The following is a 20,000-nucleotide window of genomic DNA, read 5'->3' on the forward strand; positions in this document are numbered from 1 at the left end:
CTGATGATTGTGAAGACCGAGGAAGAACAACCTTTCCTTCTGAAGCGGATGGAGCAAGGAAATCAAGAGGCCAGGTTAGATAAGGCAATGCCAATCGACAAGTCTTTATTGATTGCAACCATGTCTCAGACAGCTATGAGTTTCCCAGTAATGTCTAAGAGGGAGTTAAATACCCAGAGCGACTCCATCAGGGCCAAACTCTTTGTTTAACTTTTAATGCCTTTTAATTTATTCATATCTTCTATATATATATATATATACTCTATTTCATTACTTCATTTTTACTTGATAATGACGTTCTGGAAACGTCGAAACGTCGTGCCATGTTGTTTTATAATATTTTATCGCAGATTTTTATTGTCAAATAATTCTAATTATAATTATAATTAATAATTTTAATTTTAATAATTAATATGTAATCAGTTTGAATTTAACGCCAGTCCAATGAGGGAAGAGTGGAAACGACGTTGCCTTGACGAGATCCCGCAAGGACTGGAAACATATTCAAAGAAGGGTAGGCTTCATAATAACAATAATGATAATAATAATAATAATTGCTGCCGCAGTGAGTGAGCCTTAAGCGAGCGAGCAAGGCAGCTCGCTAATCGAGAGAAAAACACAATTTTCCTCGAAACGTAAGGAATTGTACTTATGCGCAAATAGAGAAATTAAGATGCGCGGTCTCTTGCGTTCGCTGGGCTGACGCAACGCAAAAAGAAAAGAGACCTCTGCTAGCCGAGCTTGCAGCCTTCTTTCTTTTTCAGTCTTCTGGTTCATTTCCGCTTCTTTGATGCTTTCTTGATCCGTTTAAATAATCATGATCACAGCTTCGTGCACATGAATAGGAAAAGCTGTTTGGTTGAACTAAAGTGATGAAAGGTCCAGATTCCGTTAAATATGAGCCGAGTATTCCGACTGGAAAAAAAGGCATGTGGTGTCTACGAAAGGAACTCCCATGTCGTAATCTCCATGGTCTCCCATCCTGGACCGAAAACCCTGCCCGACAGGGCTTAACTTTTGTGAAATTTTGTCTTTAAAGAATCAAAAAAGGACGAGCAGTGAATCAAGAGGCTATATTGACCACCATTCTATGTTTTCTTTCTTTCCTCGGGTGGAGTCCAGAAGGGGGTCTCACTTGGGGGTCTAGTTTGGGGATCCACGTTTTGTAAGACCTATTGAAACATCCCTTCAATTTCCACGCGCGAACCGTCGTGAAAATAACCGCGAAGCAGAATTGAACATTTCCCTTCCCCTCGCCAGCATTTTTACCATTTAGATAAACTAGTAATAATAATAATAATAATATGATAAAAAAACTGAAAGACAATAAGTTTATTTACAAAACTACTTCAAAAACCTATTTACAACTTCTAACCTTTAAACACGGTCTCGCTAATCATGAACTAGAATTCCTTGGTTTATTGATCACTTGAAGTCTTTTATTGGAGGACAAAAATGCGATTTAAATGATAAACCAAAATGAAATTAACTCTTTTCAGCTGAACGCTGTATTTCAGGCTCCAGCAAATGACCTCACTTGTTTTTTCCATTTCCGCTTCATACTCATTTCTTACACGATTTCTCAATGTTGTTCGGCTTGCAGTGAAATTTAATACGTTTTATTTTTAGGTTGCTTTCGTCTCAAAGACAAACTGACGACAAGCTGAACGTCACATAGAGAAGATTCAAAAGTTCAAGGGAATCCCTAGTTTGGTCCTTTTGATGAATAATGTTTTCGCACAGGCTTAATGAGCTGGAAGAACATCTACTCCATCATAGCAGTGGTAAGAATGAAACAAGAGACAGGATCGTACAATCTTTTTCCTAATTCTCTTCATTGTATGTAGGGTTTTATGCTTCAAAATAGCACCAAAATATGTCAAGTTATTTTATCCGTCAGGAATGAACAGCTAGGAATGAGCTTAATAGATTCACGTCGGTCACTGTACTCAGTAGAGCGTCAGGAACACACCAACTTCCTTGCAATATTGCAACTTGTGAAACAACGTGAAACATTTCCGGGTGGGTCCAATGAAATTAACAATCTGAAATGGCGCCGTTTAAAATTTCAAGTGAGCGAGAAAGTAAAAAGCCAACTGATCGTGAGCTTGTCAATGCTTTGGATCTAAACAGGCCACACGAGACAAAATAATGGCGCAAATGACAAATTTAAAGTGGGCGCTTCAGTACTAAGGGCGCAGTTTCAAAACTGAAAGAGTTAAGTAACAAGTTCTTCGATTTTTTTCTTTTATTTCATGATAGAAACCGAACTTAAACCTTCTCAGAAGGCTAATTCTTCCTCGCAAGTAGTGTATGCTAATTCCGGTAGATTGAGGAGCTCTAGCTTTTGGCGGTTGACTCAGGGATACAGTCCGGGGAGGGAAAATGCCGTTTGGTCCTAACAGCTATCGAACCAATGACGTTTTGTGCTATTTGCACACAATCAACAAATATAATTTTAAAAAATCTGAATGCAACCTTTTGCCTTTCGAAAGGCACATTGTGGAATGACAGCGAAAACTGTTTCTTTTTTTTTTATCTTGCTTAGTTCAAGTGTCTATCACTGTATGTTTTCATTTGAGAAGTGGGTACCTTTGTTTTAATAATGTAATCATACGCAATACTGTTGTAAATTTAGGGCCGGGTTGTATATTTCTTGTCTCTTTTCAAAATGTTCGATTGCAACATACATTGCATTACAAAATAGCAACTCCGAGGCTCAGACGTTTAACGAGTGGTATGACAGTCACTTATTACCTGAATTGAAATAATCGACTTTAGCGCCATTCTTCACACTGGATTGAATTATACTCCTGACACAATTTTCAGCCAGTAAACACTCTGATACGCTGGATCATGTAAACTACGTTTTTAGAGTTGCAGTCGATTTGCTGAATTATAGCCCTGGTTTCACCTGCAGAGTGGAATGACGGTAAGTGGTCTGGCCATTAGATAGGTAGGTGCATTAAGAACAGTTCTTGCCACAATGATATGAGCCCGGGGGTAGTTGGTTGTATTGTGACAGGTTGTTGCGTAGTTTAGCACGTGCGATAAAATTGCTTAGATTGTGGTACGGATTCGAAGATATTTTGGCAAGGATGAGAAGAGGTTAAAATGTGGAAGTGTTTGCGAATGATGGATGAAATGGAGTGTAAAGATGGGTTTAAGGTAATAACAAAGGGGGAACACGTGCAGTGTTGTCCATTGCGGTAGTGGAGGTGTCTTTCGGTTAAAGGGCTTCGTTTTGAGTGACGTTACGTGCAATTTCTTGTCTGAGGAAATGGCCATTATATCCTCGTTTATGAGTTCCGTAATGCGAAGGATAGATTTCTCGTGTCCTTTAAGAAGGCAGAATAATCTTCTTTTTTTTTTTGTTACGAGAACCTTTTTATGAGAACGTTCAGAATGAGATTAACCAGGATTTAACTGGGGAACAGGGGCCGCAGAAAGGGAGGGGCGGGGGGCTACCTGGCTACCTAGCTTTGCCCCCCCCCCCCTCCCCCCACTTTTTTTCTCTACGGTGTTGTTTTCTCCTAAACCTCTCCTCATCTCCTCACACTTTAACATGTTTTCCGCGGCCCCTGTTTTAAGAATATACTACGAACATACGCAGGCTGAGAGTCAGTTAGGAACGTCTTTCTTTTTCTGGCCTTTTTTTTCGCTCTTTGTTTTTGTGAGTAATGAATAATTAATGTAAAGAAACTGAATGTAAAGCTGCAGTGCAACAGGACATTTAACTCAAATACTTAGGGAGGTTTTTTTAATCATTATCAATGTGGTTTTCTTATTGCATGATAGTCTTTAGTCTTATTCTTTTTAGAACTTAGCATACCACACAACACTTATGTTAAGAACGTTTTCAGGCTCAAATCGCGAAAATAAAAAGAAATCAGTTTCAGCCTCAGCGTCAAAATTAAACTGTCTCATAAAAAAAAAGACTGTATACAAATTTTACTCTCTGTTTTGGCGTTTCATCCGCCAGTGTCCTTTATTGTACTTCTGGCCTCATGTTCAAAGGTATGTTAACTTCATCTTGTGGATAAGCCACCATCCGGCAATTTCAGCCCACTTCACGGTGAATGTACAGTCTCGAAGTATATCTATGTTCAAGGCGTATTTTAAAAAAAATTATTCTATAGATACTGATGACCTTCTCACGAAAAACTCATATTTTCACCTCGCGCAGTGAGCATATTATTTTTATCTTCACGTGTAAGGATATTGGTGTCGTCATGGTAACTAACACAATTAGCTCATAAAACGCGAGCTTCCTCTTCATTGTAAGATACTTTTGTGCTGTAGTACATGAGCATTTTGATTGCACAATTTGACATTATCATGATTTGTTTTTCAGAACTTTCATATCTTGTTTCGTGTTACACAACATGTGTGTTTTAGCGAAACTGAATGAAATAATTTTTTTTTAAATCTGGAAATTAATTCAATATCTGTATAATAAACAGAACATTACACGGCCTCTTGGGGATACAAATTTTATCTTCTCGCCCTGATAGTACCTCTCACTCGTTCGCTGCGCTCACTCGCACTCGAGGATAAGGCGTCGATCAAATCGAAACTTTAATATCCCCCTCCCCTTAGTTGGGCCGGCGATTTCCGGTGTGAAAGCTCAGAAGCAATGGGGTTTGTGGTCAGAAGCAGTTCAGAACTGGAAATCAAAATGCTTGCATGTCTCTACTTGTCAATTACAAGATAGTTTCCAACAGGGGGCCCACACAATGTGTGTGGGTGTAACCGATTGTTTACAGTAAATGTACTGGATTTACCGTTTGCTTCACCTATAAATATATATTGCTAAGTATGTATATCAATCAATGTTAAATAAGCTCCTTGTCAATGAACAGGTCATCGTCCAATCAGAAAGGTGCAATCAGCAGGACGATTTGTGGCTGGCACATGATAATCTTGCTACGGATTCCTACCGCTCGAATATTGTGGGATTTAAATTTTCTTCGCGGGCTAGCTCCAGGCCGTTTAGATGGATTCTCGATCGGAAGGTACGAATCTTTCGACCTTAATGCTGCGAAGTTTGAAAGCGGAGCGATGCGATTTTCTGGGCGAAAACCGCTCCGGCGCTGGAGCCCTTTCAAAACAAGGATTCCTTCCTTGTCCTTCTATTAATAGGAACAGTAGACGGAGACCTCAAAATCCTTCAAAATCGCTCAAAAAACCGCTTTTGAGGCAAACGGACGACGACATACCACAGGTAAGGTAATTCAACGATATATCTTTATAGGTGAAGCAAGCGGTAAATCCAGTATATTTACTATAAAATAATAACAATTAGTTACACACACACATTACGTTGGATCCCTGTGGTTTTTCAAGGCTGACGACAAAATCGCATTTACACCGTTTTCTACTTTTCAGAATTATGGGGAGCAGACGATGGGTCAGTCAGAAAGAGTTTGGCATCTTCGGGATCTCTCCCAAGCTATACGTGTTTTTCGCCTTCGGCGCAGTTCCATGAGTCCATAAGTGTCGAAAAGCAAGCAGAATATCTGAGAAGCACTACCGAAAGCGGGACAGAAAGCATGACAAGGGATGATTATTTACAAGGGGACCTTGGACCAACAACAAAATCGAAACTGCCCCCCACTTTAGCGGCATCCTTGTCATCGGAGTTCCCAGGACATTCCATCTCCACCAGCCTTCGATCGTCATCCGGCTTCTTCGGCAGCAGTTCAGGCTCGTCCCTTGGGGATAATTCCGTACCTACAGAAATGGGAACTGACATCACCACAAACAGTGGAGTCACCACATTGACCAGCTACCGAGATGCATCAAATGTGATGGCTAATAGCATCTCCGAATGCGACGATTTAGCTGGGATAAACCCATTTGACACAGGAACAGAAATCAATATCCAGCAGTACTTGGCGGGTCATGAACTGGAAGTGATTTTCTGCGACCTGGAAAATCGTGTCTTTGAGAAGCAGCAGAGCCGAAAGGATAAGCAGGCGAGACAGCGGATTATCAATGGCAAGGTCGAGTTCCTGGTTCGCTCTGAATACGCCGTGAAGAATGTTCGTGCGTGGGTGAGAAGAGAAATCGAGGCTGCAGAACTGGAAAAGGATGCCAATGGTATGGTGTCAATTGAGGCTGTATTCATAAGAAAGGAGGACAGTTATGTGAGTACAAAGATTGATTGCGCTATTTGAGAAAAGAAAACCTCTCACGAGGGTCTAGATGGGGTCTAGAGTTGAGTGTTAAAAGCGGGAATTTTCCAATGTTAAATGCGACAAAGTCTGAAAATTTAATGTTAAGTGTTATGTAAAATTGTACAATTAACAGTTTAAAAAATTTCCATTGCATTTAATTTCCCACCATGAGAGTCATGGATGTACAACAAACACGACCAAATGCAATATTCAAATCCGAAAGCGCTTGTCTCTCCCTTGTCTAGAAGGCCCCGCTGCTTATTTTCCCGCTCGAAGGCTCAATGATGCCGAGTGGTGTGAGTGAGAAGGGGACAAATGGGTAAATGCCGCTGCGAAGCGCGCGTCGAACGATTGCGGAGCCATGACTTCGTCTTGTACCGAGTTTTGGCAAGTTTCTTCCGAAACGGAGAGACTGATGCTTTGGAAAGACACCGAAGTCGATTGCCCATCGACCTGGAAAAGCAAAGAGACCTTAGCCCATTAAAAAAAACACTTAGTTACGTTGACTGGTATCAATGAACTTTCTAATACAAACGCAATGGCTTGCTTCGATCTGAAGCTCCTCAGATTGTTTCGGGGTAGAACTGCAAAGCAGAAAACGACCACATCGCCACCAATCATCTGTGGTTGGTGGAAGCCCCGATGCTTTTCTCGGATGAATAATCTGAATGGGCACAGATGCATGCTAATTGTGAACCTTTTACACAATTACAAGGTGTCTGTGGTGAAGGAAATAATGTTTGCGTTACTGATGTGGCAACGGGATCTTTAAAGTTAATAACTGGAATTTCGGGAACAGCCGAGTTTCTTCAGCATCGTGGAAGCTTGTACGACTAATTTGGTATTCATTCGAAGGATCCCGCCCCTGACAGCATCACTATCCCCGCAGCGAGGTCCAGCGTTGGTAGAGTTGACAGGTATATGCAGAGCACAGTGGACTCCGAGAGTGTAAAAGCCACATTTGGTCACGGGCACCCAACGATAATCTTCGGTGAAACGCGTGTTCGAGAGAGTTAAAATGTTCTAAGAATTTCGGTTCTACGTTGCCAGACAGGTATAGATTTCTTTACTTCAACATCACCTAAAAAATTCGCAACCAGGGAAAAGTAGTCCCTTACGTTTTCGGAAGGGATATTTTTGCAATTTTCGGCACTCAAAAAGGTCACCTAGCAGTTTCGGATGAGCAAATGGTTCGCTGGGAAGTTCTTAAAGGCACGTTCAGCTAGCAATTTCTGAAATGAAGATGTCGTTCCCTAAAATTCTCGGACACTTCAATTTTCAGCTAAGATATCCGAACAGATCAAATTCTTCTGGGTGATAAGGACATCTCTTTAGACAGTTTTTTATGCATTACAAGGAGCCTATAAATGTCTCTAAAAGGCTTTTGGCTTAATTTGCTCGTTGGGTGCTCTTGATTTGGTATTGAAGACAAATCCACCAATGGCCCCGAAGGAACCGTTTCAAGTCTAACGCAAGAGTCCCTTCACATCTTACACGACGGCATTAATACACTGGAAGAAACACTAATGAATTACTCTGCATGCGATCTGTCCGATCTCGACCTCTCGACATTGCTAACTTTCAAGCCGTTTCCCACTTCAAGAGTGAGACATTTAGTTTCTTGCGGTATGCAGTTGCCTTTGGGACTATTGTTAAAGAGTCTCTTAAGTGAGACAGATAAGATAGATAAGATAAGATAACTTTATTATATCACTTCAGGATATCTCTATTTACAAAATCTTTTTACAAAATTATTACTAACACGTAATGAAAATCAAAAATGTATTATTAAAAATGCTAGAATCGAAGGAAAAAACTGAAAACAACAAAAACAATTATTAAAACAAGATATTTTGCCGCATGGCAACATCGCGATTGGCTAGCAAATAATTGACATGTTCACTTTTATCGGTTATTCTATTAAAGATTTCTTCCGACAATTTCCAGAATCCATTAGGCGAATCAGGTTTGGATGACTTAAAGAGGTCAAGACCAGCCTTAAAGGCATTAATACTTGTTGAATTTCGCACGCGTAGTGGCAACTGGTTCCAATATTTAATAACTCTATTGCTGAGGAAGTCATGCGCTGATCTTAATGGATGATGAGAAGTGACATTAAGATTACGAGTTCGATAAGCTGTATTTGTCCCAAACATATTGTGACCATAGTCCACAAAACCGTTGATTATTTTGAAAGTCTCGATCAAGTCACCACGCATTCGACGTTCCAGTAAAGTCGTTAATCTAAGACGCTGTAACCTTTGACGATAAGGGAGTAGACCCATGCCCTCAACTATCCTCGTAAACTGTCTTCGGCAGTCCTCAATTTCCATTGTAATGCCACAGTTTCCGTGTCTTGCAGTTGGGGCCCACAGCTGCACTGCGTATTCCAAATGGGGTCTGACAAAAGCTTTGTAAAATGGTATCAGCACTTCTGGTTTCCTAGATACAACATTCCTAATGATCCATGACGTCATTTGTTTTGCTTTTCCGATCATTCTTCGTAATTGTACCTGCCAACAAATGGTATCACGAGCTGAAACAACCACTCCTAGATCTCTTTCCTTTTCAAGCACTTGCAAGCGTGTATGGCCAATCATGTAGTTATTTTTAGGGTTGTCTTTACCAATATGCAAAACGCTACACTTTGATTCATTAAATTTCATTTGCCACACGTCAGCCCAATGGGATAAGCAGTGTAAGTCCGACTGAATGGTTGCAGGTGATCGTGCGTTAACTTTGAGTCGTCAGCAAATAACGTGGTTGTATTTGTTGTGATAGCAGGCATGTCATTAATAAACAAAAGAAACAACAAGGGCCCCAAAACGGAACCTTGAGGCACTCCAGATAATACGGATTCCCATGTGGATAATTCGTCGCCTACACGGACTGCCCTTGTTCTACCAGTAATGAAATTACGAATAATGTTGTTACATTGGCCGTTTATCCCATATGCTTTTAACTTCAACAGGAGTCGCTCGTGTGAAACTTTATCGAACGCTTTCTGAAAGCCCAAGTAGACTAGGTCTACTACATCCCCATCCTCTAAAATAGTATTGATCTCATGCACTGTTTCCAAAAGATTAGAGAGACACGACTTGCCGTGAACAAAGCCGTGTTGGTATGGGCTGAGGTTGTCACGCACGTGGGTGTAGAGATGTCTATAAAGTAATTTCTCGAATACTTTACATAAAATGCAAGTAAGAGAAATAGGTCTATATTGCATGCATCATTGAGTGAACCTTTCTTATGTAAGACAGTAACTATTGCGCGCTTCCATGGGTTGGGGATGCAGCAAGTCCTTGCAACAGCTTGAAAGAGAACTGTAACGGCGTTGACAAAGTTTTCATTTTCAGCTAGAGTTTTTATGATCACAGGATGTAGACTATCCGGTCCAGCCGCTTTATGAATCTTCAACGAGTTCAGCTGTTGTACGACTTCCTCCTTTCCTACAGTGAATTCATTTATTTGTTCCGCCATATTCTTGAGAACACAATTTTCATTTAGAGCTTCCTCTCTGGTAAAAACGGAAGCAAATGACTCCACTAGTAAATCAGCAGTCTCCTTAGGGCAAGTAGTAGTTTGTCCATTAGCTTTTCGCAAGCAAGATACTGTTATATTCGACTTCTTTTTGTTCCTTAGATACGCAAAAAAATTGCTTGGATTTTGTTTCACATTTTTAGAGAGTTTTTTTTCATAATCTTCTTTAAGTTTCTGTTCTACAGAATTATATTTTTTTTCAAATTCAAGGGCAGAAGTGAGATTGAAATGAGACGGAGAAATGTTGAAAGTTTGCCACGCATTGTTCTTTTCCTTTCGTGCACGACGGAGTTTCGAACCCTCCCATGTGACTTTGCGTATTGGTATTCGTTCTTTTGTAGTTTTTTGTACTAAAATTGGGACACTATGATGAATTGCATGTAGTGTTTTACTTTCGAGTTCGCCGCACATGATGTCAACACAGTGGAGTGCCTCTTCAGAGTAGAAACAATTTATCTGCGGACCAGTACTAATTAACCTAGGAACGTCACATTTAGCCCAGTTAAATTTCTTAGAAGCCAGATATTCCACATTATCATACAATTTCACTTCCAGTATTGCTGTTAGATGATCACTTCCACGCAGTGGGGGACCTAAAGTAAACTGTTTGATAATGTCAGAGGCAGAGGTTAATATTTGATCTAGCGTAGATTCCTGCATTTTGTTATCAACTATCCGCCTTCTTGTGATGTCGTCAATGATATGCCATGTGAGACCACAAGAAACAAAACAGTCAATGTACTTCTTTTGATTTAACAATCTCCTATCAGAAGTATGGGTCCACGCACTGTTTCGTTAGACCAACAAACATCCGGGAGATTGAAATCACCCACCAAAATTACTTGATCAATGTCGCTCATAGGTAGCTTGTGTAGTTCAGACCTCACGGCTATATCGTGTTCTTCAGTGGATGATGGTGACCGATAGAGACAAACAATGTTTACATCGCCACTATTCAAGAATACTTGATTTATCTAAACATTCATGTTGGCAAAGTCCGTCTATGAGTTTCCTAGGTCCTTTCCCGCATTTTGAACAAGTTCCGCGCTACTGGATTTGGTCATTGTGTTTCAAGATGGCGAAATGACCAGTTGCGATGTTACGACAATAAAATCGCTGCAGACGGTCGATGAAAACTCAGTTGCTAGAGTTTGCAGTTCCAATCTTAAAACAACAGGGAAACTAGGTTAAAATAGGTCGTTATTGTAAACGTTGGGCTGGTCGAACGAAAGCGTCAGGTTATTCCATCAAGCAAAAACCAAGCGTGTGTACACGTGTTTGACTAACACCAAATGACATAGACACTTAAAGGTCTGCTTTAAGTGTCCACTTAAAGGTCTGCTAAGTATTACACTCATCCGTCATCATATTATCCTCTACCAGAGTGTAACATGCGTTTTGGCGATGTTGCATTCATGACACCCCTACGATCGGTTGATATGCCGAAAGGCAAGCATGCTCTTATGCGAGAATAGGTGGAACCATTCCGACCAATTCGCTAGCGAACTACTCGGAGTGAAACCACTAAGGACAAAACCAGCGTTCTGCCCCCTAGTGTTTATATGCGAGAATCCTCTGCATATTGTCTGTATCAGGCGCAAAGGGCTGACGCACAAACCTCATCAACTTCAGATATGTCTACGACTCCTTCCGAATGGGAACAAGTAGATGAGTATGAGACCGGCAGTGACGGCAGTGATTGTGAGTCTTGGGATGATTCGAATGATGATTTCCTTCTAAGTAAAGATGAATTGGCTATTCCGAGACTCCTTGAAACAACAGTGTTGAGATCTGGGAGAACATTAAGGGCATCGGTTAGCCTGCGTCTTTGACAGGTACCGGTAAAGGTAGGTCAAAGTAGGTGTGCAGTACCAGTAAAGCCGTAGGAGTTTTAACGATAAGGAGCGCAGTACAACGTATCAAGGTTTAAAATATTTACTGTAATCTTTCAGAGAAAATTTAACTGTTAGCTGTGAAAGATTTTACTGTTAACTGTGAAACAGCAAAAATCTTTTACTGTTAGACCCTCTTTCAAGGACCCTTAAATTGGCGCTATACGTATGCTGGTGGTATAATTAACTGGACCAAAAAGGAATTAAGAGATTTAGGCACAAGAACAAGGAAGACCCTAACAATGAACAGAGCACTTAACCCAAGGGATTGCGTATCCAGGCTTTATGTACCAAACTGCAGGAGGAGGGAGAGGCCTAATATCAGTGGAAGAATGCATTGGACAGGCCAAGAACTCACTGAGAAATTACATCCTGCACAGTGACGAGAAACTGATTCAAGCAGCTAGGAAAGGGGAACTGGTAACCCACGACTTAGAAACCCCAAAGGACTTCAAACAACGAAGGAAAGCTGAGAGAAAGACAGATATGGTCAGTTCCTCAGAAAAACAGATAGTGAACGAAATGAGAAGACCTGGGCATGGTTGCAAAGAGGGGACCTTAAACGAGAAACAGAAGCCTTAATCACTGCTGCGCAAGACCAGACAATAAGAACAAACTACATCAAAGCCAACATCGACAAGACTCAAGAGAGTGACCTGTGCAGAATGAGTCGCCAGGCAAAGGAGACAATGAGCCATATAGTGAGTGGGTGCTCCAAACTGGCACAGCAAGAGTATAAAAGGAGGCAAGGGTGGTACACTGGGACTTGCTGGGGAAGTGCGGCTTTAGTCGAGTAGACAAATGGTATGAACATCAACCAGAAACTGTCCTTGAGAACAACCTGCTATGGGATTATAGCATCCAGACTGACCACCAAATTAGTGCAAGGAGACCCGACTTGGTCGTTATTAACAAGCAAGAACAGACATGCCAAGTAATAGACATACCAGTCCCAAAAGACACAGCTGTAAAGGCCAAGGAAGAGGAAATGCTAGAGAAATACCAGGACCTAGCAAGAGAGATTCAGAAAATGTGGAGTGTCCGAACCCAGGTGCTCCCAGTAGTAATTGGGGGCACTGGGAACAGTTCCAGAAAGGCTTGAAAGCAACTTAAAGCGCATTGACACCAACAATTCTATAGAACTAATTCAAACATCCGCTCTCCTTGGCACAGCAAGAATTCTGAGAAAGGTTCTGGAGCGATGAAAGCCATGAAAAAACAACCTATTGTTGCCTGGCCCCCAAGAAGATAACCCGTATCCAACTTTTGAAAAAGCCGGTGATGAATCCATAATAATAATAATAATAATAATAATAATAATAATAAATAAAAGAGAGGATATTACATGTCCACGCAGGGATACGAATTTTATCTTCCAGTGCTGAAAGTATCAAATGTCTAGATTTAAAAACTTGTTTTACTCATTTTCGAAATGATGAAAAAGTGGTCACCAGCTAACTGCTAACACACGCACGTTGTGTAACATGAAACAAGATATGAAAGTTATGAAAAAAAAATCATGATCATGTAAAATTTGCAATAAAAATGTTAATGTAGTAGAGAAGAATTATATTAAAGCACAAAAGTATCTTACAATGAAGAGGAAGCTCGCGTTCTATTGGCTAATCCTGTTTACCATGACGACACCTATATTTTCACATGTGAAAGATAAAAATGATATGTTCACTGCGCTTGGTGAAGATATGATTTTTTAGAAAAAGGAGAAATCCTGGTATTTCATCAGTATCTACATAATAATAAAAGATAAATGTCCTTATTCCTCATGATATATATTTTTTTATATCTTATGTTCTTGAGAACAGCAGATGAGAAATAACTAGAAGAAATAAAACATTTTTATTTCTTCAAGTTATATCTTATGTTATATACATTTCCGTTAACATTCTTTGAATTGTAGTTGTTTTCTTTAAAGTTTCACCATCCCATGTATATTCAATTAATGTAAATACTCATTGACCAAACCCCTGAAGAAAGTTCAGCTTTATATAAATTTAAACTCAGACTAACTAATTTGTATCATTTGTAAGTCGTTGAAACGTGTGCCTTACACCTGCGTATTACTTCGTATTTTGTTGTGGGCAGGCATTCCATCTTCGTAACACAGCGATACAAATTTAGTAACAGTATAATTTTTGCCACCCCCTAAATAATATTTTCACTTTCAGCTTTGAAAACATCTTTATTTTCTTTTAGTTAATTAAATTTTGTATAATGATGAACGGAAGAAGTTCTATCAATGATGTTGGGTCTGAAATGGCTGCCTTCTTTTGAATTTCTTTAGCTTGTGTATCAAGTTGATCTAGACTCTGTTTATGAAATTCCTGAATCCAACAGACCAGTGTACAAGTTGGCGAAGTATCAAATGCAGGTCAGGAATCAATTTGAGCTTCTGGTTCAGGTCGAGTTCTCTGATGATGAAGTCAGTGATCACGTAAAATCCAAGCCATTCATGATCAAGACGAAGAGTAACAATGACGAACTAGCAGGTATAATTCAATATTGTGCTTTTAGCTCTCATTTGTTTGATCAAACAAGTGTTTTTTTGCCGTAAACGAGCTGCTTAATCTTTCTGTTGATCATCCTTACAATTGTATTGACGATTATGATGATGATGATGTAAAGAGAACGAACATTGAACAGTGACGGAAATTGTTGTCTAAATTTTCCCAAATCTCCAACATAAATTCTTTTTAGAAGACACTTGATGAACGGCCGGTGGTAAATGGTAACGACCTCAACAAAGAAAATCATGAACATCGCCCACACGAAATCTATCTTTCTTAACAAAGAGAGACCCTGTAGATTTCCAGACGCGGTCTGTGATTGGAGAACTAAAGAATAGATGATACAACTGTACAGAAACAATGCACTTGCTCTGATAACAAAAGAAGCTATAGATCATATTAACCGTCTGGAATAGATAATGCAACAAAGGATGACTATTATTTTCCCCAATAATTTTATTTTTTGCGGACTAAATGAAAATTAAATGCATTATTTTATTTTTATTTTTTCATCAGAAAATCTCGTTTGTCATAAGGGAAAACGGAAGAGACCTCACACGTGTCCTGGCCGCTCGTCAAGATGGTCACCAGTGGGAAAGCATCAAACCATACGACTTGATCAGCATGCCTCTCACTTCGGCCCCGACTCAACAGGTCATCATAAGTAGCCTACGTTTACTTATTGCAAATTAATGATGTGTTGTCGAGGCCCAGTTGCAAGGAGATTGGATATTCTGACCGAGTTCCTCTCCGCCACGCTTTTGAAATATCCCAATGGCCGCTTTCCCTCTAGTTTGCTTTCTTGACGCTAATATCTTTATTCGAATCGTTTTCTTTATGGCCCCACAGGCTTAAAGTCTTAAATATAACCTTGTAGAGCTAAAGGGTATTTACCATGAAGGCTTCGAGTTTCTTTATTATTCCTGCACATGCAGATTTGATGTCCTCGCTTTCACCAAGTTCTCAGAGATCCAGAAACTCCTCCAGCATATTGGAAGGTAAAGTATTCATAACAGTGAGGCACAATGTCTTAAACTTTAATATTTCCAGGATTGCATGCACATTAGTCTGATTCTGTACAAAGTTTCAATAATTTTCATAGATCAGTGCGAGAATTAGATATGGTATGAAAAGTCGTGAATTTAGGTGGAATCCGAAAAATAAGGATCCAACGGGAGCCTTTAAAACGATAAGAAATACGATAATATTATAATCTATTATTTTCAGGATTCACGCATTTTCTTTTGTTTTTCAACAACTTTTCTTATTAGTGAACACTGCACTTTTAACATTAAACTTAGGGAAAATCTGGGGAGGGCTTACTCAAGCAGAGTTTTTAGTGTGCTAATAAATTTAATTCACATTGATTCTTTATTCGATAGATTCTGCATCTCTTAATTATATTTGCGATAAAGTTATGTAAACCATTCCAAAAATGTTTGGCATTTTACCATCACCCTTTTATTGCAAGGATCTTTATGCCTCCGCCATAAATCTTCTTTTCAACAAACATCGACAAAAGCAAGGAAAGGAAGAAAGCAAGTTTACTTTCAATTCACGGTGTGAGTTGTTTTGGCAATTCTGGTTGATCATTTCATTTTCAGACAAATATTTTCTTTGGTTTTTCTGGCTGTTTAATCAGGTAACGAAAGTCAACTGGACCAGCTAGTTGTCAAGCACCTGGAAGCGCAACAAGCAAACATTGGTCACCTGAGTTTCGGATGCATGATGCAGACCTCAAAGGGAGATATAGCTTATCACTTGAAGCTCACCAACCCAGACACTTATCATAAACACGAGGAGGGTCTTGTGGTGGGCTTTTTCCCCGACGAAGAAGGAGAAGCTACGATTCATCCTCTGACCAGTGAAAATGCACCACAGGCCGTCATGGCTGGGGTGATAAGCAGATCAGCGTACTTAGAGGCGCACGCGCCATTAGAAAATGATACTACAGGTTAGTAGAACCGCGATTTTTTTTTAAAGAAAAATGGCGGATAGACAACAAACAACCATTTTTTATTATGCGTGAAGCGTAAAATATGTCTTACATCAAATCGTTAATAAGATATGAAATCAAGTGATTATCCGCAGTTCATATATGATTCATTTCATTTTTCAGGCTTCTGTACGCAATTGCAAAAATTGCGCTCATAACTGCGAAGATCATAGCGTCACTTGATTCATATCCACAGTTCATATATGATTCATTTCATATACCATTTCATCATTAAAACATGATAGTTGCAAGTGCAAGCAGAACAAGCCGTGTTTAAATACTTTAAAGGTAAAACGCTTGAGTGGCTTCAAATAAAAGCCCACACACTGATACCATCTTTTGACCTCACCCGATTCTCTTCATCAATTTAATGATACAACGATACCCTTTTATATATGAAGGAAGACAAGAAGTAACTGGGAATTTTAAGAGCACGTAACTTCAAAATCGTCATTTCATTTCATACTTACAAAGCCAATCACATGTAGTTGGTTTTGTCGTGAGTAGAAGAGCACTCTATGATCTTACTGTTTGACAGTATCCTCTTGGACTTGAACTAGGAACATTTATTATTATTATTATTATTATTATTATTATTATTATTATTATTATTATTATTATTATTATTATTACTATTATTATTATTATTATTATTATTATTATTTTCTCGACCTCGGATATTGCGTTTCTAGCTTTCTGATTGGTTCGCACTGATATGGAAACTGATTGCTTCAAGTGGCTTTAGTTTCCAAGTGTCCAAGCGTTCAGAATTTAGTCAAAATTTAATAAAAACAATTATTCTTTTTCGAGCTTTTAGGATATGAAACTGGTTATAGCCACATCTCATATCCAACAAGCTCGAATGGAATAACTGTTCACTAATACGTACGTAGCCTACGTAGCAGCCGTTTCCAGGAGTAGGGGGAGGGGGTGAGGCGACGGAAGGATTCCTTTCCTCCCCACCCCCTCCCCCTTCTCACTCACCCCGTCCCCACTTCTTCCTAATTTTTTGCACACCCCAGGCGCTCGCCCGCCTTATCGCTCGCTTGTTCGATCTCCGTTTGGAAAAGGGAAGGAAACGGCTGTTACGTAGGCTAATACGTACGTTTCAAACTGCTGTCACACCAAGATCAACTCTGTTTAATTTTTTTTTTAGCTAATGGAAGTATTTTAATTAATAGGGCAGACAGACATTGTTTGTGTCATTGGAATGGTTAAAGTACAGGTCATGGGCTCAGTTCGCACAGGTGAGCGTATTTACGCCTCCACAGATGATCCAGGCAAGGCCATTCCTGAGTCCCATCTCCCCTTAGGTGCATTTGTTATCAGGAACCATACTTTGCTTGGCATGGCCATGGAAGGATGTAAGCTTCGCCGCTATGGTGAGGTTAACTCGGTGAAGTGTTTCGTGTGTATTGTGCTTGGCATTAATAGCTTTCAGCTGGCAAGTGAAGTGGAGAACATAATGGAGAGTATTGACGCGGATATCAAGGTCGCAATTGGAAAATCTAACGAGACAAACTGTCGACGTAAGTCATTTCTTCAATACGATGTATTACTATCCAGTAGGAGTACAATTTTGGCCATGAGTAAGAATCGCTCTAAGCAACATTTCATACGTTTTGTTAACTGCTTAAGGAATTTTCACTCCCTGCGTGTTGTTCTTCGGATTTTTCTCCATCTAGTCCAACGTGTCTTCTTTTTTTTTTTTCTTTTTTGGTTTTGTTTTGAATGAAGGAGGAACGGCACAGTGGTGAGAGCTCTCATCACCACGGCACCATCACTGCACCCCAGTTCAATAATTGAACTCGTTTGAGAAAAAACAAACAAACTGGTTTTAAAGAAATAAAACTGGTTTTGAGAAAATTTAAACCAAAAATCAAATTAAACCACGACAAATCCACACACTCTAGATTAGCAACACCAAGCGCTAAGCTACTCTAGCCTCCGAGGGTAAAGAAAGATATGATGATGATCACATTCAATAAAATACTTTTATATCTTTGCAGGAATGTTTTTTTTCATTGTTGGGCTCATTGTTTTCCTGGGACTTTTGGGTTTCTTCATGTATGAGCTTCTCACCCCAGGATCGCTCTTTCGATATTTTCTGTGTCGAACTGGATCCTGTCCTGGGCACCACCTCAGCTGTCATTTTAAATCCTGTGAGGAGGTAAACGAACACTACCAGTTTTTTTTTGCTGACATTAATGATTTGCTAATCTCAGAAATCCAAAATACTCATGGTGGCAGGAGATATGGACAAATTTGGTGCATTACTCCATTGTACACTGTAGGATTTCAAAAAATCTCGGGCTACACACTGTTCGTGAAGGGTAGGGTAGTTCCTGGCATTGAAGTTTATCTCTGCCAGCATGTGATTGACTCGGTTGGATTATCTTGAAGGGGTTCTGAACGGATCGCAAAACCACAAAACGCGACACAGTAAGAAGTCAGGCACAGTATTAGCCAGCGGCTACATCCTTCGCCTGCCTTCCCTCTTACAATAGCAGAACCGTTCAAGTTAAAGTACCTATCTAATTGCGCACTAACAGCAATTTTTATGCGTTTAAGGAATCAGAAGTCCATTTTATTCAGTTTGACTTCAACGATCTCAAAGAAAAGATACCACAAGGAATAATAGAACCCGAAAAAATGAATTCAAGTAAGTTTAGATATAAAAGGAAAAAGCTATCGTGTTGGAAATAACAAAGGATGTGATTTGAAAAAAATATATTTAACGACTGAAGGAATCGTGAGCGAGTAAAATTATTAAGAGGATATTTGCTTGTTTTTATAGGTTCAGCAATCTATTTTCTGAACCACGACCGCTGTGCGTATGCCAAGAACAGTCTGGAAACGGCGAGGTTTGTCAACGGTCCCATGTATCTGGCATCAAAGGAAAACTGTTCAGATTTGTTTGCTTACGTGAACAGTTCTTGGAAAAATTGGGCGGCGACGGAGGGGCATCAAGGCGAGACCGTGAATTGCAAATGCAGTAGAGCATGAGACCTCATCTATCAAAGGATAATGTTCTTCTCAGACCTTGCTTCTTACCTTTTTGCTTTGAAATGACGAGAACTATAGCTATAGAAGAGACTTTGTGTACGATAACATAATACTGCATGGTCAAACCTAAGTTTAATAACCGTCTACTACGACCACAGATCAGTTAAGGAGAAAAACCGCAAAAAATATATATATATTCTGCCATAGAGGTCTTGAGTTCTGGCTGCGCAGAGTACGAGAAATAAGTGATAAAAACATTGCTCTTCGTGCACTTTTGCCAATTTCCATGACGCCCTCAACAAACAAACAACGCCTTATTTTCAAACGCAAGTTTACGCGGGAGCATATATAGGGGTCGGAGGGAGGTATTTCACGTCAATCGAAAATTTGGTACTAGGTGACTTGATGAGAGTCAAGGGAGATTGTAAATCAGACTTTTCGAGCGTTATTCGTCAAAGCAATTTGTTCCCTTTTCCTTCTTCTTTGTACAATGGCCGACCTTCCAGAGAGAATTTGCGTCTTGGCATTCTTCTACCTGATCCGTTTATGTTCACATCATTTAACAGAGGACCATTCTCGGAATTCTTTTGCCCATTCTATGCACAATCGCGTCCGTGGTAGGACATATTCTGCATTTTCAACTGAACCATGTTTTTTCGTCTTGTTTTTACCCTGTTTATCACATACAGGGCAAAATTACTGAATGCTGATTGGCTGACAGGGAGGGCATTTTTCCTTAATCACGAGGGCACTTTTGGTAATCAAGAGGGCATGATTACTTGATCCTAATTGGTTTACAGTTGCTTGTCCAGAGCAAGCGAAGTTACAAGAGGATCTTCTTCCAGATTAAACTACGTTTTTT

The 20,000-nt window shown here is 39.8% G+C and overlaps 1 protein-coding gene across 11 annotated transcripts in view; it reads left to right on the forward strand.

Moving 5' to 3' along the window:
- LOC138038908 (uncharacterized) overlaps window positions 1-20,000 on the forward strand; it is a 44,684-nt gene that overhangs the window by 22,785 nt on the left and 1,899 nt on the right. For 9 of the 11 annotated variants that reach the window (XM_068884989.1, XM_068884993.1, XM_068884994.1 and 6 more), the window contains 11 exons: window positions 1-514; window positions 1,630-1,784; window positions 5,389-6,149; window positions 13,914-14,118; window positions 14,653-14,790; window positions 15,072-15,134; window positions 15,779-16,090; window positions 17,314-17,661; window positions 18,142-18,302; window positions 18,704-18,794; window positions 18,930-20,000. The exon at window positions 1-514 is cut by the window's left edge; the exon at window positions 18,930-20,000 is cut by the window's right edge and continues 1,899 nt beyond it. In XM_068884989.1, coding sequence (XP_068741090.1) covers window positions 1,730-1,784; window positions 5,389-6,149; window positions 13,914-14,118; window positions 14,653-14,790; window positions 15,072-15,134; window positions 15,779-16,090; window positions 17,314-17,661; window positions 18,142-18,302; window positions 18,704-18,794; window positions 18,930-19,138 — 2,343 coding nt within the window. In that variant the 5' untranslated portion in view covers window positions 1-514; window positions 1,630-1,729 and the 3' untranslated portion in view covers window positions 19,139-20,000. The remainder of the gene's footprint in view (window positions 515-1,629; window positions 1,785-5,388; window positions 6,150-13,913; window positions 14,119-14,652; window positions 14,791-15,071; window positions 15,135-15,778; window positions 16,091-17,313; window positions 17,662-18,141; window positions 18,303-18,703; window positions 18,795-18,929) is intronic. The other 2 variants (XM_068884997.1, XM_068884999.1) reach the window with 2 other exon arrangements.

Source organism: Montipora capricornis, chromosome 2, assembly GCF_036669925.1.
Source record: "Montipora capricornis isolate CH-2021 chromosome 2, ASM3666992v2, whole genome shotgun sequence".
NCBI lineage: Eukaryota > Metazoa > Cnidaria > Anthozoa > Scleractinia > Acroporidae > Montipora > Montipora capricornis.